Source organism: Camarhynchus parvulus, chromosome 3 (assembly GCF_901933205.1).
Source record: "Camarhynchus parvulus chromosome 3, STF_HiC, whole genome shotgun sequence".
In the NCBI taxonomy this organism is placed as follows: domain Eukaryota; kingdom Metazoa; phylum Chordata; class Aves; order Passeriformes; family Thraupidae; genus Camarhynchus; species Camarhynchus parvulus.
This window is the reverse complement of record NC_044573.1, coordinates 33,228,208-33,252,676: the sequence shown is the minus strand read 5'-3', so window position 1 is coordinate 33,252,676 and position 24,469 is coordinate 33,228,208. Positions and strand designations below refer to the sequence as shown.

The window sequence follows — 24,469 nt, the reverse complement described above, 5'->3', positions numbered from 1 at the left end:
CCTGCAGTTAAAAATTATACCTTTCTGCCTCAACACAGTCTTCTGCAAAGAAAGGTATATGGTGTTTTTACATCCTTCCTCCCATTTATCAGCTCCTCAACCAGGCTGCTCCCACACTCAGTTACTGCAGGTGCAGCACAAAGTGATAGCAGAATTATTCCTTTTTCCTAAAGTATGGAAAACCGCACACAAGCCAACAGAGCTACCTCCCCAATATTAATTGTGGTATCCACAACCTCCCTACTGAATTTCTGGAAACAGAAGGTACAGAACACTGAAATAAAATCAGGCAGGGCACATCACAGTGCTTCTTGCCCTATGGGCACTCATGGGATCTGAACATTCTTGCATCATTCACCAATTTTTTTTTTTTGTAACTTGCAATAATCTCACGGTATCAACATGTAACAGCAAACATTTTGCTAGGAGAGTACAAGAAAAAACCTAGACAGGATTGGCAAGAATAATATCACAAAACATTTTTTAAAATGTATTGTTTTATATGGAAAAAAGGAGCAAGTGAAAGAAATGTGTTGCACAATGTTACATGGTCTCTTCTTGAAATGGACTTGCGTGTGACGTGAGTTGTCAGCAAAGTAAAGCTTGCATACCTAAATGCATACATTATTAATTCCACCACTCTAAATAAATATATTCAAATTCTTAGGAGACACGATGTCTCTTATGAGAGCCATTTAATGCAGTTCTGTTTCCCAGTTATTATGCAGGATTGTAAAAGATGTGCTTTACAAATTCAGCAGCTGAAAGAAAATGTGTAAAAAACATTACATTCCAACAGCTGCTTTCAAAAGAGATTGTGCACTGGCAAAAATGCATGCTACAGGATTTAAAAAAATAGTAACACAAACACACCCACAAAACATGAACAGATCTCTCCTCCCCATAAATAATTTAAGAGAGTTGTAACAATTTTTATTTACACATAATAGGCTGATATTACAGAACACTTCTGCTCTGCCTGCCTTTAGTACCTTTCTATAAAGTAGGACAGTATGTCTACAAACAGAAAACTAACACCAAATCTTCACAATCTTTTCTACACAAAAACTCCTGCTACTGATCTCCACTAAACAAGATCAGTTCCCTCAAAGGCGGCTACTGGACACATAAGTAGCTAGTTAAAGAGAACAAAGAGAGGAGGTGTTGGAAAAAAGTATTCACATTAAAACTGTGGGGTGTTCCTAGTTAGACATGTCCGAGAAAGAACAAATGTAAGTAAAACTCTAGATCATTCACAGTTGTCATCTGGACCACAATTCATCATTAAGAGATAAAAATATAAAAAGCTATGCCATTCAAACTGTATCTAGAAAAATCCCATAAAATAGCTTGTTTCAGTTTTCCTTCCCTTAGACTTCAAAGACATCTGACTCTTTTATAAAGGCAAATAATGCAATCAGCAATTGCTATTCAAGTAGTAATTTAGCTACAACAGAACTGACACCAGCCTCAGAAAGACACTAGTTAAAAACCCTACAAAACAGTGAGAAACACTTCACACTGCTTTTCTCCTATGACACAAAATTTTTCTTTTTCACATGGTGAGATGCTGAAGGGTTTTGCGTAAGTAAATCTTATAAAGATGCTATTATGAATAATAGACTAAAATCCAATGAAAAAAGTTAAATTTCAGAGGTTTGAGAATTATAAAGATGCAAGAAAATATAACTCTAATGTCAAAACCTCAATAAAATCTCTGCAGCTTACCTCGAATGGGGCCAAGTGCTGCATCCTTCGCTAATGCAGTTAGGTCACTTCCAGAGTATCCATCTGTCATTCTTTGGCAAAGGAAAAAGTGGGGTCAAGGAGGAAGAAAAAACTAAAAACCTGCTTCAAATCAATTTAATTGCAGATAATCAAAGTGTTATTTAATCAGAAGAAGTATTACTTAGATGTTATTTTTCAAGTTTAATAAATCAGAAGTGTGTTCAGTTTAAGTGATCTATATTTCACTGTAAGTGATCTTTCACAGATTCAATTTAAAGTACAGATATTCAAGTCCCAAATAACATTCTAGGAAAAAAAAAAAGCAGCACCTAGGATTTGTAGATGAAAACTGATCCCAATCACATTTACTATTTCTGTAGGAGATTTCTGTACCAGTAGTTTATCAACATTTGTCAATTACCATAAAACCAAAACCTCAATTGTCCTGTACACTCTGCAGGAGCGGTTCCAGAATTAGACTTAATATCCAAGTTAACCAGGGAAACACTCTGGAGGATAAAGGCCTCCACTGAACCAGGAAGCCACCAAGACAAAATGCCAACATAAGTGAAAACGAGTAGTACAGGTTACCTAAAGGGAAACTTAAAAACTAAACCAGCACCCTTGTAAGAACAGTGGCTAGCTGCAGCAACAAGAGCTTAGTCTTCTGGAGCTCATAAAGTCTGTCACAGTTTATAGAGAAAGTTGCAGAGGGGCAAAGGAACACAAAATCATAATGGAAGTTAAATACTTCTCTCTTTCAAAACAAAGAAAAGATGGAAAAAGAAGCAGGCAGGATGCTCAACTTTTACATTTTCTCTAAATCCTTTAAAAAAAGTGTACTCAAGTTGCATTTGTAATTTGGTTCTTATAATTGCAGTTAGAACACTGATACTGTGTTTTTCCTCCAGTTAGCTATTACTGCAGCCTAAATGTGGCCTGAGCTAACAATCTTCAAACACAGAGGGAATATAATCAGTTGGATTACACATCAACTTCTGCAACATCACTAGGAGGCTGACAAATGCTACATCCAAGACTGTACTAACCTCTGCTGTCCTACCACAAGGAGAAACAGACTGAAGTACATCCATCTGCCTATCTTTGTTTCTCACAGAGTGTCTTCACTCCTTCCTGCTCTAGCTGCTTTTTAGTCTAATCTCCTTCACACAAATTATTAGATTTAGGTGACTAACAGCAGTACTGTGTGAATCTCAAAGATGAAAAACATAAACCAACTCTATTTCGTAAGAGGAGGGAAAAATTAACCCACATTTTCCCAATCAAATTTGAAAGTGAAAAGAACCTAAAATTATCCAGCGCTTGCTCTGCTACGTTGGTAATACATTCAACAAGCCTAGCAAGTCACCAGCAAAGAGAACTTGCCTTTTATGTGAAACGAATGCCAAGTGCAAAACTGGTGCTATCTTTTTGCATAAGGGAGGAGAGCTGGACTCCTTGAGGGACGGGTGGAAAGAAGCATCCCTCCTCCCTCCTCAAAGGAAAGAGCTGATGAGCATGTTTCAACAACAGAAACCTGACTGGGTGTATCCTATCTATGCATATATAAAAACACTTTCAGACAGCCTGATGCATATATAAAAACACTTTCATACAGCCTGACAGGGAACCGAATGCATGAATTCATGTTGTTGCTGTTGGATGATTTACATTAGTTACATTTTGAATGAATTAAACAGTCTGAATGAATGCAGTAGAGGAATATATTTATTTAGTATGGTTACAAAATACTTACCTAGCTAGTTGAGCCAACTCTTTTTGGGTTAATGGACTTCCTTGCTTGCTTAGAAGATTTTTAAGCAAAATCAATCTTGTCTGAAAAGAAGATAAAATTATCAAATGTAAAAGTCGTTTTCACGGAACATTTAAAATTGTGTTGCAAGAACAGAACTACACTTTTGTCAGTTTTGCTTTTGTGCTTCACCAGTTTAAACTTGCCCATAGTGCTTGTGCAATTAGACTGTGCAGTATCATCTCTTCAGGAGCAGAGATAAGGACTGGGTAAAAACAAGACCAAGAACCTAACTACTAGAAGAATTAGAACCTTCATCAAAATTCCTGATCTCCTGTTGAACTGACAAACATTAGGAAAATTACTTCTGTCTTTTGCAATAAAACACTCTCCTTCAGCCAAACAAACATGCTCCTCTAAGTCCTCCTTCAGACTTGCCCACGTCTGCCAGTCTGTAAGCAACACCTCACTAGTCAAGAAGTACTGAGCAGCTACCACCAGATTTGCTACTAGTATGAGTGAAAAAAACCCCACAAATCTTAAAATAGTTCTCAGAATAAATGCACAGTGTGTATGGTCAAGGTAAGCCAGAAATTAGTTCATGGAACTGTAATCATCCACAAGGATAAGTTAAGAATTGCCTGTGTCTTAAAAATGTGAATGGAAAACAGTACTTACCTCCTCGTTTGGTAAAGACACATATACCCGTTTGGTGAAGCGTCTGAAAAAAAACCAAATATGTATACATTGTTCACTCTATTCTGTAACTATTTAGCCCATACAAATCTAACATTTGGTTTGGTTAAGTGACAGAATTTCACTTTCATCATCAAATTCTAGGAAGCAGAACCAGAGATTTTGAAAAAACCAACAACAACCAAACAAAAAATATGTAGAAGCTACTGGTGCCACCTTACTCTTATCTGAATTTATAAGATTTCTCCAAGAGGGGAAACACTCTAAAGGCAGAAATACCACTGGCTACCAGCAATGAAATGAAGCCTCTTTAATTTTTACACAAAAAAGTCTTTGGAATAATTTCTTCAGGCAATGCTGACATATCTATTTTCCTCAATCAAGAATGAAAAGAGAATAAAGTATGAGTACTTTTAACAAAAAAGCCCTAAGGCAAATCTACAGCAAGATCTGTAATTGCATGGGATGTCAGAGGACAATATTCACAGAGAAGAAATACTAGATTTCTGGTCAATCTGGAATACTGATCAAATTTTCTCCTTTATTTTGCCATTAAGATCCAAATAACAAAAAAGCAAAATATTAAATTAAAGAAATTTAAAAACCACTGATGGGACCTCAACAGGTACTACTGTTTCAGACTATTCCAAGATGACCATGATTGTGCAGATGCATCTCAAAAGAAAAGAGCCCCTCTTTGAGAGGTTAAATAATTTGGCCTTGCTGAACAGCTTTTACATATTACAAAATTTCACCAACACACTAGGCAAAACCTGTTCTTCATAATGAATATCATCTTAGTGTATATTCAGAAAAAGATGTTTTGATACCTGAGAACAGCATCATCAAGCTCCTGAGGCCTGTTTGTTGCTCCCATCACAAGTATTCTGTCCTCTCCAGAAGACTGCACCTATATAATGTGAGAAGGCAAGCCAGCTCTCAGTTTACACAGTCTACATTATGCAGAAATACAACAAAACCAGTTAGAGACTTGCCATGGATTCAGCACACTGATGGGATCTTTATATATATATATATATATATATATGTGTATATGTATATGTATATGTATATGTATATGTATATGTATATGTATATGTGTGTGTATATGTATGTATGTACGTATATGTTTTGGGTTTTTTCCCATTAACGTAGGTTTAAAATATTCTTCAGATAATTGTAAAGTCAAACCAGGAAAATGTAAAAAAAAACCCAAAAAACCAACAAAACCAAAATAAAAAAAAGGCTTTCTGGTAAATCTGAGACTATAAAACTATAAAAGGCACTCATAAGTTTAGTCACCAGGACATAATTATGTTGAAAAAAACAGAGACATTCTGCTGTTCTGGGGTTTTTACACCAAACATTGTTTTGAAGCCTATAGGGTGAGAATCAAAACTTCAAACTAAAGTATAGCCAGAACTACAAAATCAGAACAGAGATCCATCTAACACAGGTCTTGCATGAATCCAGTAATCAAAACAGGCTATAAAATAACCATAATAGCAGAAAGACACAGCAATTTCCTTCCCAATTCACTCGTTTTATACCCCAGAATATGGGGACTTAGACCTTCCAAACTTTAGAGAAAACTCTGGGTTATCAGACATTATTCGCTTAGTGTTCAATTCTTCATAGATTCAGGTTCACTGCTACCATACCATGTTCAAAAGGTTCACCAAAAATACCCTATGACATAGTTACTCTTTAAATATTAAGTCAACACACTCTACATTATGCTTATTTTTCCCTTTTCATTTTAAGGGAAAACTCTGCATGTGTGTGTAAATAATCTCTGCATATCACTGTCACATTGCATTATTCATCATGATTCATCCATTTTGGAGTTTTTCCCAACCTTGCTGCCTCTCCATGTTGTTATCTGCTCCTCCTGTACCTCATTACTATTGCTTCACCACTGTAGCAATAATCCCTTGTGCTAATGGAACACAAACTAAAATTATTCACTACAAGAACAGCGCTGTGACGGAAAAATACTCTGATCTCATTTGTGTCTGTGTCCCACTATGAAATCCAGTTCTTCTTCCTGGGTATTGCATTCATGCCATTAAATACATCTTACTGAATTCTATCTTCTCTAGCTTATGATACCAAGAAAAAAGTTATAATTCAATAAAAGGTGTACTAACACAGAAATGAATCTTTCTGATGTGTCAGAACTGTGTATACATGAGATACATATATATAAACATATACATATATATATAAAATCTAAACTGGTCTCTTGGAAATCCTCATTCCTCAAGTCTCACCCCTGGACAGTGCATGCTTGTGACATACACTCCTTTGACACCAAAAACTATTTAAAAGACATTTAATCTTGTTTTGCTTTGCAGAAGTGATTCATGAAGCCATGCAATTGCAAACATGGATTCAGTTCTCCATGACCCTGAAATGTCCCTCTTGCCCTGTAAGAACAGCTGTCCTCACAGCTCCTTTATTACTGCCATCTGTTATCCTTTCTTCTCTGTCCATAATCTTCCAAGACATTATTACAGCTCATGTCCAGATCACTACCTTTCAGTCCATCAGTGCATCTTCCAAAATATCACAATAAGCAGGTAGAAAATTAAGAACAACCAAAAATAGCTGTTTGCCAATTATGGTGAGGTGGGAGGGAGGCTGAGCTAAGCCCCAGCAGCCAAACACTTTGTAATTCACCTATAGGTTTTACTGGCACCCACTGCATTTACCCAATTTAGCTAAATCAAACAATACCAAGATTAAATACTTACACCATCAAATTCTATTAAAAATTCTGTTTTTAGACGCCTGCTAGCATCATGTTCACCTTCTCGTCTTTCACACAAAAGGCTATCAACTTCATCTAAAAAACAAAGAAATACACTTAACTAAGCATACAACATCAAAGTATTTGTATTTGCCTAAGTTCCTTTGCTAATGTAAGGCCCCATTAAGGAAGACCAGATCTTCATTCTTTAGGAGACAGACAGATCTTAGGAAAGTTTAAAAACTTGCGTGATGTGTTGGCCTTTGAACAGGTAATGCCAAGCACAAATGAGAGGGAAAAAAAAAATCTTTCTGATGATAAACTGCTACTCAGGACAAGCAAACTATATTTTCACGTTTGAAGTTTAATGGACTCACTCTGTAAAGGTAGTACAGTATTTTTCTTTTAGAGAGCACCTCTTCCCACTATTACCACCAACTAAATAACATAACAGTAATCTAACATGCTTTATATGAACTACTGATTGCCAAGCAGGTCATATCTGAGACAGTTGTCCTGAGCTGCAAAATTACCCAGAAGAAGTTTACCCAACTATTCCAATAGTTAACTACTTACTAATCTTTGGTAAGTAAGATTATTTAAGAAAGTAAATAAAAGTTAAAATTTAAGCTCTTACCAATAAAAATTATAGAAGGTTGAAGTTCTCTGGCTACTGCAAATAGAGCACGCACCAGTTTCTCCCCTTCACCCACCTAAAATAACAATAAACTGGTTTTTAGGGGGTTAAAAATTTTTACTACAGGACAGCTAACAGAAGGACCTACAGAAAATCTTCCTAGTAACCTACCACACTCAGTCCATTTATACATATTCAGATTATCACTGGTTCAGTACATACAATGGAATTGTTTACATCTTAAAAGAAACACTACACCTTCTCTTATGATCACAGCTGAGTTAACTGTCAAGAGATTTTGGTGCCTAAATTACCAGAGTGAAAGAGAGCTGGGACCAAACTAATTCCCTTTTTAAGGATGGAAAATCCCACACCCACTCATCTGCATTACTGCCATTGCCAAGCTGAAAAAACCTTTGACACTGCTTTATCACAAGCACAAACCAAAATTTTTTTTTACTTCACTAGGCATTTTTTAAAAACTATGTTCATTATAGGCTAACAGTTCACCAAGGACTCATGAGAAGTCTCTGGCTTTCTTAAGCCCTAATTAAAGCATGGGTGTTTTCAAGTGAACGTATTTTAGAGCCACTACTTACATATTTTGAAGTCAGACTCGCTGCACTGATGTTAAAGAAAGTAGCATTTGATTCTGCAGCAACTGCTTTGGCCTAGGAAAGCAGGGAAAAACAAAAACACTTTTAAAAGCTATCATATGGAAGATAGTTCTCTCAATCTACAGTGACCTCTCATGTCCTGATGGACAGTTTTGAAAACCCCTATTTCTGCAAAGGGTGCACCTTGCAAATGGTTCAGAAAACTTCTGTCCAGGTCACTTGCAAATAAGAATGGCTATGCAGTCAAACCAACAGAGAAATTTCCAGACTCCCATAGACTTTTCTAATCCCCTTAGCTCCATAGCCAACTACAACTTGCTATGGAAGAATAAAATTCTTCATTTCCTTTCAATTTATCCTGAATAGAAATCTAAGCCAGTTTTAACTAATTTAGGGTGGTAATTGAAGGCATCGGTTGGAACAAATCACATAAAAAAATACGGTGTTTTTTCCCCTTCTTTATCTATGCAAAAGCTGTTTTCAGAGGAAAGCTAGGGAAAATAATCACTTGGAATGCTCATTCAGACTGCCCTCTCCTTTAACAGTTTCACCATATTCAAGAAATTATGATTCCCTGCTTATAGAATCTAATTTTAGTGATTGGCAATTATATTCCAGTATGTCAAACATAACAGATGAGCCTACATGAGCTGCTCTGCATTCACACTCCTGCACTTGAGAGCTGATCCAGCTCCAGTGTCAGCAGGAGTGCAGCTGCAGCCACACCATGTGATCAGGACGATGTGCCCGGCTCAGCCACATCAGGACACTCGATGCTCCCTGCCTGATGTACAGCCATGGAGCTCCAGTTCCCTCCATTTAGCACACCAGGCTGAGGAAAAAAGCTCTGGCTAGGCAGCTCCACAGCTCTTACACTCTTTGCACAGCAGGGTGCAAGTGAGACAATATCTTTTTTTGGTACTGTGCTCTCTCCCCATTTCCAAAATGTACTTCTAGTACGTTTCAGTGGAGAGCAGATAATTTCTGATCAATCACTGCTGTGTAAAACAATGAACCCACTTCCTTTTGCTCTTGCTGAAAATGAAACCTGGACTTGCTGGTTTAAGTTTTAAAGTATTACTTGTCATAATGAAAATAATTAAAGAGAGAACAGTTTAGCAATTCCCTCTGTAAAATCCGGGGTTAAGAACAATTTTGCTGTTTTATATATAAAATGACACCGTACTATATATTCTGTAAGAATGTACAGTTTACTAGTCCAAACCCCAAACTGAAAGCTACCCCTTGTGGGTACATTTTAAGCCCACCAACTCATGCATGAAGTGATTTTCTCACCAACATTGTCTTCCCATTTCCTGGTGGGCCAAACAGCAATAAACCACGTGCAGGAGCTCTCAGACCTGTAAATAACTGAAAAGAACATCATCATGAGTTATCATCAAAGACTTGAATATAATGTTACTTTACCTTTGCAAGAAAATGGTTTAAGACTGAGGACACTGTCTAGCACTGATAGTAACAGTAGCAGTGAGTGCCACAACAGTGCAGGCTTTGAGAGAACTACACTCTGTTACTAACTTGACCTAATGCACACCACTATTGTTTCCCACGCAGCAGCTAAATTATGTTGTAATTGTTCTGTGCCTGGATGCACTGTGCAAGCAGTTTAAAACACTTTCCACAAGACAGACTAGCCTATCAAGTTTAAAGCATCAATTCCAGTTAAAAAGGGAGTAATGAAGGTGTACAATAGGTGAGTTAAAGTAGTGTTCTTACTAATTCTATATGGAAAGAACTCCTTCATCTTTCCTTATTAAATTAAACTTGAGAAGACAAGCTTTCAACAAAATTACTTAAAATATTACTTAACAACCACCTACTCTCTCTGTGCTACTGACAGTCATCTCTCTCTCACTTTGCACTAGATTCATCTTCCCTACACTATAAAATTGCTCCCACCACACCTAGTGCAAGCAAGTCTACAAATTCTCACAGAATACATAACTTTTAGTTATTACTCTTGCCTATTTTCTCTAGCACTTTGTCTTTACCCCTTCCCTCAAAAGTTTTAGAGTTTCTCTTTTGGTCTCATACTCACCCCTCCCTTCCAGCTTCCAATAATTCAAACAAACAAGCAAAAGCAATAGGAGGGTATCTCATATACATCCCATGTGTAATCAGCACTGTCTGCAGGCATTTCTTTCCACAATATCCATGACAACAAATAGGTCCATTTCCAGTGTTGTATTTCTGTCATGACTGACCAAGACGTGTTTTCTCTTATTATTTTATCATCCACAGCATTTTGTTTGTGCTTGACTCTGATCCCTAAAAGTAGTTACCCAGCTGTTCACTAAGTGAACACTCCAGTGCTTCTGCTTTCCATGCTGCTTACCACCATGTGCATTTTTTGTCTGACTTCTTTTGTTTGAAATAATTCTTGGGGAGTTCCACCATTTTCACACAGCCCAGATCAAATCTATAACTCTTTCTCACCTTGATCATCACCTACAGTTCAGCTGCACCGACATTTATTACTGAGATACACAAAGCTTTTCAAGTTTTTGTTAACAAGGTAATTATACTTAACATGGTCTGAACTGCTAGCATGTCATTAGCATCTTACCACTGAAATGGTTTCAACCAATGTTTCCTGCTTACCACCTGTACCACAACATTTGCTCTCCTACAAAACTGCCATTGGCTTGTTAAATATGAATTTGAGTTCAAAACTCATTAAGATCAAAATTGAACTAGTGTTAATTAACTAAGTATCCCCCTACAGAGGCCACATCTACTGTGCTCATTTATAAGGAATAAAACCAACCCTCTCTACTTCCAAGGAAAGTTTAAAAATTCATGGGATTCTCTGTCCTTATTACATCTCAACCTACACCAAGGTCAGGCCCATTGCAATATGAGACAACCTTATTGAAAATACCATGTTACTGGAAAAGCCACTCCAAGCCTCCCACCTCCAAGTCCTTCCGACCCAGCTCACAGTGCTGGTGCCACTGAACAACACACTTGACATGTTATTGCACTGTAGTAACAGAGATGCTATAATGACATCTTCCTTCTGCATAACAACATCTGAGCGCACACATTTGTTGCCAAAGTTTTTTTTCTCCTTACAGCTTGTATTTCTGTGATGCTATGCCAGGCTTAAGGTTTCTTCCCTACGCTGCCTCAAAACCAGTAGCTGCACTAAGGGGAAAACCACAAGGCAACTCCAGTCACTGTCCATGCAACAAATGAGACCCACAAGCAAGCAAAAAGTACAAACAGCAATTTTACTTCAATAATCATAGAATAATAAAGTGTGTCTGGGTTGGAAGGGACTTTGAAGATCATCTACTTACAGCTTCCCTGTCATGGGCAGGGACGTTTTCCACAAGAGCCCACTGCTCAAAGTGCCTTCCAATCTGGCTTTGGACAACTCCAGGATGGGGCATCCCCAACTTCTCTGGGCAACCTGTTCTAGTGTCTCATCATCCTCCCAGTGAATACTTTCTTCATAATACCCAAATCTAAACCTACTCTCAGTTTGAAGCCATTCTCCCTTGTTCTGTCACTACCTGCCCTTGTAAACAGTTTTCTTTTAGGTCTCCTTCAGGTACTGAAATAATGTAATAAGGTCAGCCTGGAGCCCTCTCTTCTCCAAGCTTAACAACCCAAATTCTCAGCCTTTCCTTATAGGAGAGCTGCTCCTGCCCTGTGATCATCTGGCTGTTCCTCCTCTGGACTTGCTCCAACAGGTCCATGCCCTTCCTCTGCTGGGGACCCCAGAACTGGACAAAGCACTCCAAGTGGGGATCTCATAAGAGCACTGCAGGAAATCATTGCAATTCCCTCAAAAGTACTGGAACTTTTAGTAAGTTCAGCTTTAGAAAATGACCAATTTATTTTTTCCTTAAAAGTAGCTCAGAATATTCCAGCAGTAAGCAGACTAGGCCTGAATTTAAACAGTACTTGAGGTACCATCTATGATAAATAAAAGCCTAAATGATCAACTTCCATACAGCCAAGAGGCAATCTGCCCTCAAATCTTATATATCTCAGTGTATTTAGTTGTTCACTACACTTCTTTGCATCTTTTCCATCTGTGAATAAAATATTCAGTGTTTGACCAACACTCTCACAGAGAGGATGATCACAGTAACAGCAACATTTTTCCAGAGTGTCACAACCTAATTTACCTATACAAACCTCTCCCATTTCACCCTTCCAGTTGGGGGCTTTGTCCCTTACACGGCCATATAGGGTTGGAGACGCAGCTATAGCTATCTGGAACAGTCAGCCTGACAAACAGTGAGAATTTTTGTTTGTTTGCTTTTGCTGTTTGTTTGTTTTATGGGGTTGTGGGGGTGTTGTGGTTTTGGTTTTGTTTGGTTTTTTTAGGGGTTTGTGGTTTACTGATTTGATATGAGTTTGGGTTTTTGGGGGGTTTATTTTTTTTTTTCTTGCTCCAGTCACTTTCTGCAACACAGATTAACCAGAAGACAAGGAATTTCATGGTAGTATTTTAACATATAAATCCTATATTCTCCTTTTCCAAGATGGCTAGGACCCCACAGCTACTTGTAGCTGCATAATCAGTAAAAACAGGATTCAAGAATCATCATTTCATGTGTGAAGCACAGCACATTTCTTTAACCCTGTCACAGATTGATAACAATACCCAGTTGCTTACCTCAGGTCTAAGAGAAGGAAGGATAACAATTTCTTGCAAAGCTTGTTTAGCCAGTTCCTGCCCTGCGATATCATCAAATTTGACAGCTGGCCCACTAACAAAGAAATGGAATACTAATTAGTCTAACAATGAGATACTCTTTTTCAGCCGCAGCTGACTAATTTAATGCACTTGACAATCTATACAGAACCCTTTTGAGAAAATCTACAATTTACATTGTTAAGTATTTTAAAACATTCTTTTGCCAAAGTAACAATAAAAAACCCCATCCCAAAAATCCTACAAAAACCCCAACAAAGTAGAAGTACTAATTTCATTCCAAGTGGACCAAGATTGTACTGAATGCAAAACTGATTTACTGGATTGAAAAGCCTACTTTTCTTCACACTTACCTATCAACAACCTCATTCAGGATAAGATTAGCCAGATTGCTGTCCACATTCCTAAATATCTTAGTGTCTTTCTTTTTTCGAGGAGCAGTGGTAGGAGTAGAAGGCTTGATTGCTCTGCTATTTTTAGGAGCGGCCTGGAGAGGGGGAAGAAAAAACCAAAACCCCAGATTAATACTTTGAAAGTGTAGTGTTAAACAAAATAAGATCTACATTTCATTTGCTCCAGTAAAACAGCATGTTCACAAACACCCAAAATTCTACTGCTGTATTTTGCTACAAATCACACTATCGTATCAGTTAGTCATGAGTAGGATATCTTAGGTTCCAGTGGTGAAGTGTCTGTGGTTTGAGGGCTTTTTGCTTGATAATTCATTTATTTAACTACAGTATTTCCCCCAGCACATTCTGGAAATAAGCATTCACAAACCATCTCAGGTTCTCAATACCTATAAGCAAGAATTCCTACTACTGTTGTACTTTGTAACAGGCCACTTAAAAGTCTTCATAATATAGCAGCAATAATGCTTTAACAGAACAGTTATGTTCAGTCCATTCTGCTCTTTATTCCACTTTACTGGGTAATAAGGATGGAAGGGAAAAAGACAGGTCAAAAGAAATGCTGTAATTTTCTGTATTCTTACTGTAAGACTTCTGTGTTTTAGTCCCAGCCTAAGCATAATTTGCTTTTCACTATGTCTGCAAAACAACCTGTGCACGTATGCATGCTTTGGAAGAGAAGAACATGTAGGGGGAAAAATATTGCAGTTCTGGAATAAGAGGCTTTTCTCTCTATCTTTTACATACTAGAAGTAACATTTATTTTTCTTCTAGGTAACTTTCACTCAGCTTCCCATGCAATTTTAAAAACAAGTAGTATTTATTACTGTGATTATATTTAAAATCCTTTTTCCCACGCACCCACCTGATGCCCTCCAATTTCTAAAATCCACTCTGCAGCATACCTCAAGAGGCCTGGCTAAAAATTTGGAGTTTGAGTTTTTTCAAAAACTTTCTGCTGCTACAATACTGCAATTAAGGCATTAAATCCAAAGCTTCTTCTGGAATTTACATTTGATCTTTCAAGTGTATACTTCCATATTTATCCTCACTATACCTTGTGAGCTGAAGGTGTAGGATTAGGTGCTGGTCTAGACACAGATGATGATACCCCACTGTAGCTGGGCGTTCTGTGGTGACCTGAAAGGCCTGTGGATCCGGTTTTTGCAACAGTCTTTGAACGAGGAAGGGAATTACTCGTGTGTGTTAGGGGGTCCTTCTTTTTTGGAACTGCTCCACTTTCTATAAAGAAAACCAGTGTTGTAAGAACATTTGCAGCAGTCATACTTTACCACCAACTGCAAGTAGAAGATAGAAGTGTTGAAACGTATAATACAGCACTATAGAAGAACAACACACATTTCTAAAGAGGTTTAGTGTTTTTAAGGGACTATTGATTGCTGTTTTCACCGACAGATAAAATTCTAATTTTTAGCTCTCAAAATTAACCCTAGTTAGCCATCTTAGAAAAGCCAGAGATAACTTAGTCCCATTATCAAGGAAAGAACACCATCTACTCCTTATGATGCAAAGTCTTCTGTCTTCTTTCCCAAGAACTCTTAAAAATAATCATTACAATAACCCCCAAATGTCAAGCCTTTAGATTCTGAGTATTTATTCTTTAAGTGATGTTAGCAGGCTAGTTAATAGGATGCCAGTTAACATTATCTAGCACCTTCCACACAGAAGCTTCTCCAAGGCATTTTAATCTGGAAAAATTACAGTAGTAGTTATACTTGCAAGTGACTGTTAGGTATTTTTTCTTTCAACTTGCTTTCACTTCAGGAATCTCAAGGTGTAAGTAAATTCTGAATGGACCACTCTGAAGCAGCTTACCTTCCTACATCAAAAATTCAGTCTTAAACTACATATAAACATCACCAGACATTCCACTCACACGACTTATTCACCTCCATGATGAAGCAGAAAAGTCTCAAATTTGGTGACAGATAAGCTTAAAATATTGGCCACAGGCCATCAAACTACAAAAAGTCATTCTGATTCAGAGTAAACAAAATAGCACTTGATGTCTACTTTGAACATATGGGATACACAATAAAATAAAGTTCCTGGGCACAGAAATGACAAGTGTAAAACATCAAATCAGAGATTAAGAGGTAAGAAGGTGAGAGCAAGCAGGCAGGTTGGTCAGGCTGGTTAACGATTAGAGCATAACTTGAGATTAGGGTATTTTTTGTGGTAGGAATACACTACTGGAAACTGTCTAGTACAGTACTGTTGTCTGCAATGGAAACTATAAATACTGTCTTATTTTATATCCTTTTAAAAGGGTTAAGGAGTCTTGATTAGGTAAGAGAAATAGGGCATCAGAGGTAAGGAAGCTCAAAATAGATTTCAGCTTCAAGTGTCTTCACTAGGATTGTAGAAATTTGCAACTCAATTTGACCTGCTAGTCTTAAGGAACAGGCCAAAAAACTCTGATTTTTAAGGAAATTAGTGACTCTATGAAGGATTTTTAACTTATAACATTGCAGTTCAATGAAAAATACTTTAAGTAAAAACCCTCATAATTTTAAATGTTGTGTTTAAAAAACTCAAAGAATACTTCAGTCAAACAGTATCATGAAAGGATCAACTGATTACTACTATATTCTCAGCCTCCTTAAATGTACAACCAGGACCTAATCTCTACACAGCCTGCAGGCAGCCTTAATAATTCAGCGAAAAAGTTTCTAAAGCCCTTCTTCAGTCACAAATCTATCCCCTTTTTAGAGTTATAGAAACTCTGCTGGTGTCACAATAAATAGTGCTGTTGCACCAATATGCAAGAAACAAGGCAACTTGACTAATATAATTAAGTATATTTACCTGGGATATGTTTCTTCTTAAAAACAAATGAACAAACAAAAAACAAGAAAAACCACCAAAACTGGCTACTGTGACTAAACCACACACAGCTCCAGAACTGCATCCATTTATTTAGTCATTCCTGCACAGGAATTTCCAAGTCAAAAACTCTTTAAAATGAGGTATACTTACTAACTTTCAAGTTCAAAAAGCAGTATATGAATCTGCTAACACATCTAGCAACTCAGCACTTTGACTGGTCCAATTTAATCAAAAGGTGGCACTCAGTTTGGTTGGCTTTTTTTTAGCCCACCTCAACCTCATTTGCACAGCTGGCTTGAAGTCAACTTGGGAAGGCTTCAAAAACCAAAATTAGTTTTTCTCCATGTCCTTCACCCTAACATGCTGCTCAACTACTCCACACAGATACTGCAATTTTGAGGGTCATAAAATTGCACAGGTAAGGAGTATTTCAGGAAGCTGGAAACAGATAGGAGGAAAGAAGGGAAAAGAGACAAGGTTTAATTCAAATTATTATTTACTCTAACTGCACCTCCAGGACCCAAGACCTGTAGGTTTACACGTTTTGTTGTCAGTCCTCATGGGTAGCACATAAAGAAGCACTGATGAATAACTCCTGAACAGAGCTGTTTGCTGAATGTCAATTCCAGAGGGAAGCTTCATTTTACATACAAATTTTCATTGAAGTAACAAATAAAAATGTTATCAAATAGTTCAGAATTACAATTGCTATAAAGCTTATCTATTTCTAAAGCATGAGGTGTTTAAGTGAACATCACACATCAGACAGCTCCTACTGTTCCACTATGCAAGACACATATTTGCTGAAAAAAAACCCCAAACACATTTCTTACCCATTTTTATTTGTTATCTATTGAAAGTCTGGAAATACACAGCAAGTGACTTTAATGCCTTCATAGTATCTCCAGCAGCCTTCAGCCAAATGTTTCACTGTTCTGCATAAAACAATAAGGAAGTACCTAAAATACGTTCTAATCATGAAGAGACAACATGGAATTTTTTCAAGGGTATTTGAAACACTAACAGTTCAACTGTCTACTTCATACATACTTATAGAATAGTAATAGATGCTTAACCAGTTTGATTTTACTCTCTAATTCTGGACAGAATAATTTACTTCATTGCTTCAGGCTCACACCACTGGATTACAAAGACATAATAGCTGTCTGGTCCTGAAAGCATCCCTGCAATTTTCATCTGCCATCCAAATACACACACAACACAAATTACAAACAAGCAAGTAGCAAAATTTTGTCTGAAGTTTTCTATTGGTTAAATTGTGATAAGATGCAGACACAGGTGCCCAATTTCAGACTCCCTTACAGAGAGAAATGTTAAAAGTTATTACATAATATAGATGCTTATTATATTAAACTGGTTTTAAAGATAAAGTACAAATATGTTTGAACAAATCTAAGAGAAGCTTGATTATATTATATACCTGGAAATGCAAAAACAATCTTAAAATTATTCAACTGTAGCTCATTTATTTAATATGACAACATCCTTTATATTTCCAAAAAAGCAAACCCATTATATTTTTTTTCCTGCACTTAAATCCAAATTAAAGCACACGTCAATAAACAAGCTTCTACTAGTCTCTAACGTCTCAAGCATCCAAAATAAAAGTTTAAAATCAAATTAACAGCAGCAATTCCAGTACCGCAGAACAATTTCCAGCCTTCAGCTGTGACATCTTAAAAACCATCAGGGAATATTCCTCAGAAATTCCCTACATATGCCTATTGAGAAGTAAGATAAAGGGACTAAAACAAGTTATTGTACATGGCCTGTGGATACCGAGTTGGAAGAAAAATCCATCAGTCTAAAACTATCTGTAACTTTATGTATGTCATTTCATTTAAAAAAAAACAACAAAACCAAAAAATTGCTGCTTTAAACTTGCAGCAATTGTAAGACTGATCATTATTCAGGATCGGCATTCACAACAGCCCCCAAAATCGCAATTCTTCAAAAATTCAATTCAGATATTTCAAATAGGTAGATGCAAGTAATAAAAGCTATTTAACAGAAAGCTCCAGGAACTAAGAAGGACATGCTGCATGTTTTCAGTGGCAGCACAGCTACACAAGCCAGGAATTACAGCTGCTCTCCTTTCTGAACTGACAGATCCACATCAGTCAAAGATCTGCTTTTGTCAAATTATCCTGTTATAAACAATCTTATTGCTACTTGTTCTTCCACTCAGAGAACTCATTTGAAAATTTCAGTATTAAAGATAGAACTTCTGCACCATAACAAACAGTGCCAGTATATGCCTACTATTAAAGACATGCCAGCAACTCCTTCCATGTGAAAAATGAGATAAAATACTAGCTAGCTGCTAGTATTCATGTTGAGGTAATAGAAATGTAATGCTCTGTCTGGTCATCCATCATGCTGGCATTTACACATAAAATGGTATACACTGGAATTACTGTAACACTCTATTGTACGACAAGTGAATGAGTTCATAAAACTCAAACTCTGCCTTTGGCAAGACTGGCATAATTTCCTTCCCTAGCTTGTTTTAAAAAAAGAGAAAACTACAATCCACAATGCAAAGGAAAACAACCACATTTGAGGGGGGAAAATATAGGTAAATCGTTTTACATCTAATTTAAGACTGCTATGAGAAGAAGAATGATGAATATTAAATTAATATTATTTCCCAGTAAAGGTTTGGGTCAAGGCTACTTGTTATTACTCTTTAGACAAGTTACTGCATAGCCCTCTGCAACTAGGGCAGGTGATACTACTGCCATGAGGTCTTGAAAAACCTCAGCATAAAACTCGAAGATAAACTTCCAAGAAAAATCTCTACCCCTTCATGCAAGTTTGGAAACCACAAATGCTGAAGACAGGGATGGCCAATCATTTGTGTAAGAATCAAGTAAATTGGGTGGGAAGGCTGACACAAATAGTATCTTGAAAGTAGGAAGAATCTCAAATCAGTAACACTTTGGAAATAGAAAAAATGTGCAACATAGCTGTGAGAATAGAATCTTACACAAAATTATGAAGCAAAAACATCTGCAAAGTCTTTGGCCTTTAAAGGCAAATAAAATAAAGCAATGTAATTTTAGACCACATGATGGGCAAAAAGATACTTTGTTTGTGTTAAAACTAAAAATGACCATGTTTCATACTTCATAAAATCCAGAACTTTTAAAAAGCCCAACCTGATTAGGCAACAGGGCAGGTAACACTTCCCACAGACAGAAAACTAAGCTTATGCCAGAGCCCTGTGGCTCAATAGCTCTGAAGCACCTCTACCTTCTCAGGTAGAGAAAACAGCCCTCTTATCTGAAGTAGCCTGCAAATTGATTCTGTAGTTTTCTAAGAAACTCTGTCATCTACTTTGTGTTTTTAAATTATTAGAGCTGTCCATATGAAAATACTGTTTTACATGTATAAAGGAAGAACAATAGCAAGATGATTAGCAGATTGAAGCATAACCACCTTTACTGTGCTTTTAAGGAAAAAAGTGTATTACTAGCGTGTTCTTACAAAAAACACTCCCTTGCCCCACACCCCAAAAAGACAGAAAAAGCAAGCACAAGAGCATAGGAACCAACCATTTAAGAAATCCAGATGCCTGCTAATAGCCTGACTTTCATGGTACTATATCAGGGATCCCACAGCTGCAAACATTCTGTACTTTAAGTAACCCTTGGACTTGCACAACTTTACACCTTGTTTATGGACAAAAAAGGTTAATTTCTGCTATATTAATAAGTTTGGTTCAGTCTTCTGGGAAAGGATTAAAACAACATTCTTTGACAAAATGCAAGAGCTGCTGTCATTCTCCTCTCATTTCAATTGCATCTCACTTTCTTGATGCAAAAACCCCCAGAATTTTTAAGTTGCTTAATGCATATTCACAATATCATAAAGGAAAAGCTAATTTATGTAGGCTCAACATATAACCTATATATCCAACACTGACACTTTCTAAAACAGGTTTAAAGTAATTCCTTGAAGAATATTACATGAGAAATATTTTCTAAAATGTTTCCTTAGTAAATAGATATGAATTCTAGGACAGTCATTGTAAGAGAAAACTGAATACTACAAAATAAAACAGTATTGTCAAAGCCATGGAAAGGATGGAATGTATTTTATACAAAGCCTTTGAAAACAGAAATATAAATTATTTTATTTTAAAGCTGGTGGGGCCAGAATATACCATTGCATTATTTTGCCTTGTAACACACCAGGAACTGAGAGACATCCCCTCAATAGGTGCTGGTAAAACCAAACCCACCTGACTGGAGATGTCCATTGCGGCATGCCAGGTTAGTACTGTCATTATAGACCTCCATTTGCGGCTTGGAAATTTGCAAAACTGCCTGCAGCTTCTCTACATAGTGGAACAGAGGGGAAGGGAGGAAAAAGGACAAAATAAACAAACAAAAACCAAAAATGAACCAAGAAAATTTATGTATGTTGAACACAGAAATGTCAAGTTTGGCTTTGTTATAGTTAAAAGGAATACTTCTATCTATTCTACACATTCAGCAAATGTGTAAGAAAACTCTGTTAATATGAGCATGACTGAAAACAGCTTTAAGACTCACCCTCTATGGCTGAGTGAATTACAATCTTTCCAGTCTAGTGATTGCAGTTACTGTTAAACACAATGTTCAGGATTAACTCAATTTAATTTAATAAATATTCATGTTGATAACACATTTCTGAATGTCCTTCTCAAGGTGTTATTTTTGACCAGGTGCAAGGAGTCCTCACTTCTCTGCATAATAAATGTTCCACTTAAGTAGTAACAGCTAGTCAACATTTTACAGAAACCTTCAAACTTCAAGCAGAACACCATATACACATTACAACGATGTCATTTGACACCTCTATTTAGATATTTAATTGCCTTGAAATTAAGTCAATAAAGTTGTCGTGCAAATTGTGTTCTTTAGGAAGATTAACTTCAGAAACACATGAATACAGTATTTATAAAGCTAAAGAAATTAACTCTGAGAAGTAATGAGAAACAGCCACACCATAAGTCAGAGGTGCAAGGCTGCAAACACAGAAGAAAAGTTAACTTGTTCCCTGCAGCCCCACTACTACTCCTGTTTTTTCCCACTGCAATTAAAAACTCTAGGCCATACCTTTGGGTACCTCTCCCATCTTTACTCCACACATACCCCTCTTGTTTTAAAAACCAACCACGGTTTGCAAGGATGTAATGCATACACTGTCAAGCTCTCTCATTCCCTCCTGCTTTTTTTCCCTTCTGCTCCCCCCACAAGACATAACACTACAAAGAAACTGCAAGAAAAGAGATGCCAAGTAGAAAAGCAAAAGCAATGTTCTCTGGTACTATGAAAGCATGTATTGCAAAAGCAGACGAATTCTAGTGAAAGCATACACAATTAAGATCATAAATAACCTGGCTGGAGGAAGAAGTGCCATTCAGAGCCTGCAGATGGTACAAACAAGTATATGAGCACCTCCTTCCTTAGGCTTCTTTACCTGTTACAGATCTCTCCCTAATCTTTCTGCTTTGTTCCTTTCTTCTTCCTGCTCTTCATCACTCACTGCTTAGCTTTCCTGAACAGTATTCTTACACTTCATAGTTAAAGTGATGGCTTAATAACATTTAGGTTCAACAAGATGCAGTTTGGAATGAAAACTTATTACTTACAGACATTTATGAAAAGCTAAAGCCCAAGATTAGTATGTGTGCACAAAGTTTACTTCATTTTAAATTGAAAGCTTTGAAGAATCAAGAGTAAAACAAAAAATGTCAGTCACACAAGAACAGCCTACAAACAACCACAAGCTCTGCAACTTCCAAGAAGTTACCCTCATAAGCTTTCCTCTCCAGACAGGTAAGGAAAATCCTTTTAGCAGGACTGACTGCAGACAGTGCACTACTTTAGTGGACACAGCAGTACCAAAGGAGGCAGCAGAATGGTCTACTCCCTGACCAGTGCATGCAACCCAAATAGAAAGAACATACAGGAAGCTTAGGAAACAAAAGTAGTATTAATAGACTTTGAAGATATTAGATAATCAGCTGAGTTTTGGAGAACATTTCTGAACTTAATAAAAAAAACTTTCTAGTGAGCAACCATAATAACATCAATTGGCTTGTGCAGGAGTTCAGGAAATGCTACTTGCTTCAATGCTACAATCTGACACTAGGGTTCTACTACATTATCAATGCTTATGGAGTTCCACATATTCAAGAACTCCAGAACTCCAGCCAAAGAAAAAATGCAATCCAACTGTTGTCCAGCTTCAATTCAGAGTCCTCTCATCATATTACCTATTAAAATTTCATTTCAGTATTGCACATAAAATTTCAAAAGGCAAATATATATCACCTTTCTTTAGGGACAGTATAGCTGTAGGTTCCTCTGGAATATCAAAAATAAATTGAGCTTTTAAATATTATTCCAGGGAATTATAGGATACCACCATCTTCCACTGAAATACTTTCTCCCTATTTTTCCAGACACTGACAGAAAGTTCACAGATTCTCATTCATTATTTCACTTTCATGATACAACGCTGACATAAACCTGCCAAACAAACAGCACTGCAGCCTCTGCCTTATTTAGGCAACACTAGAGCTTGAGTTCAAGGAAACGACTAGCTACTAAAAAAATGCTACCCTGTAACATAAGCCTGAAGCAAAAAGCACCATTTCCAAAGAAAGTGAAATATTCCACAAGGTGTCCATTGAAGACCATACCTACAGAGGCAGAATAGAGAAATAATAATACCTTCCAAAGAGGATACTGATGACAGATAATTGAATTATGTATCACATATACTCTTCAACCAAAATACTGAAGCTACACTCAATACCCAGGAAGGCACTTGTGACAGAAATCTGTGCCCCTACAGAAAGTCTCTCTGAAATGAGAGAACACAGATTGGTAAAACACCTAAGTACCATTAGAATTGAATAGTGTTGCACTGGCCATTACAGCCATCCATCTTTAGGAACAACAAGCTGCCAAGTTCTGTGTATTGACTGTAGAAAACAAATACCCTTCTGTCATTCTAAATACATCAAATTTAATGACTCTAACATGGGTGATCAGTCATCCAGGAGAGACCAGGTGTGGGAAGACGATCAAAGCAAGATTTAACCACACAAAAAACGCACCCTAAACCATGTCAAAAATGGGGAGCCACCACCAAATCAAATGGAAGAAATTACAAGTCCCCTCACAGCCAGCACAACCCAAAATTGTCAATGGACTGTCAAAGCCATCAAGTCCCCTTGGGCTGACCTGAAACACACCAGCAGTCACTTCAGCTTTCAGACTGTATCACAGGACAGGTTCAAACAGAGTAAGATACATAATTTAGACTCAGGATGAAAACAGGGCTCAAAGTAGAAAACCCATCATCCACAGTGGGTAGCTGCATCCTCTTCCAACATTGAAAAGTATGAGCGGTGTGATGACAGAGTGGTAACACAAGGGTGTGAGCAGACATCACACTCTTACCAGCGGTGTCCAACACCCCCATCAGTGGGGTCATGCAACTTAAAGGTACATGTGATGTAACACAGGTGGTGTATCAACAGCTCAAAAAAACAACCCCAAAAAAACCAACAACACTGAGCACTTTCAAGGGACAGTTGTCATCAGCATGATTTAATTTTCGCTTTCTATGAACTAACAATGTAACCTGCTTGACTGGATGGCATTTGAGTTAGGCAGTTTGCAACCACATCTCCCTCTAGCAAGCAGGATGAAATATTTGGCATTATTGTCTGGTTTGCTTATCCTTTCAGCTAATGTAATAAAGGACTTGCCTATTCTGACTTAAGAAAGGGAGAAATTCCACAAAGCAGACAACACTGATGAGTTCAATTCATAGAAAAAAATCACTTCATCAAACTGTAATAGCTTCAAGAGCCTCATCCTTAATTCAACTACAAAAGGATCTTTACACCACTCAAAAACTTCCAAATATCTGTTACTATAAGTAACAGGCTAAAAGTGTGTTTAGAATGGCACACGGAATTCAACTCTAGATTACTTTAAATTTCAACAAAATCTATGAAAAATGACAGACAAAAATAATAAAAAAGATGCTGTCAATACTTCAAAGTTGGTTGGATGGCATAAAATATTACTCAAATAGAACTCTAATGATCAAACTTGTAGGGACTTAAAACTATTGAAATATCCCTCCAAACCACATCTTTTGTCTTCTTAAAGGGCACATGACTTCACTTGCTCCTTTTTACCCAATTTCGCTTTTAGGTACATTGTATGAAGCACATCCTCAATAAAAATTAACAAGAACCTAGGCAAACCAAAGTGTTAAACTAATAATTTAAAAATTAA

General features: G+C 37.1%; 1 protein-coding gene across 4 annotated transcripts in view; it reads right to left on the bottom strand.

Moving 5' to 3' along the window:
• The window catches only part of SPAST (spastin), a 38,809-nt gene that overhangs the window by 7,012 nt on the left and 7,328 nt on the right, over nucleotides 1-24,469 (bottom strand). For 2 of the 4 annotated variants that reach the window (XM_030944844.1, XM_030944843.1), the window contains exons 4-15: nucleotides 20,404-20,499; nucleotides 14,344-14,528; nucleotides 13,230-13,363; nucleotides 12,838-12,931; nucleotides 9,480-9,554; nucleotides 8,166-8,237; nucleotides 7,567-7,642; nucleotides 6,934-7,025; nucleotides 5,008-5,087; nucleotides 4,160-4,202; nucleotides 3,485-3,564; nucleotides 1,729-1,799 (exon numbers count right to left, since the gene is read on the bottom strand). In XM_030944844.1, coding sequence (XP_030800704.1) covers nucleotides 1,729-1,799; nucleotides 3,485-3,564; nucleotides 4,160-4,202; nucleotides 5,008-5,087; nucleotides 6,934-7,025; nucleotides 7,567-7,642; nucleotides 8,166-8,237; nucleotides 9,480-9,554; nucleotides 12,838-12,931; nucleotides 13,230-13,363; nucleotides 14,344-14,528; nucleotides 20,404-20,499 — 1,098 coding nt within the window. The remainder of the gene's footprint in view (nucleotides 1-1,728; nucleotides 1,800-3,484; nucleotides 3,565-4,159; nucleotides 4,203-5,007; nucleotides 5,088-6,933; nucleotides 7,026-7,566; nucleotides 7,643-8,165; nucleotides 8,238-9,479; nucleotides 9,555-12,837; nucleotides 12,932-13,229; nucleotides 13,364-14,343; nucleotides 14,529-20,403; nucleotides 20,500-24,469) is intronic. The other 2 variants (XM_030944846.1, XM_030944847.1) reach the window with 1 other exon arrangement.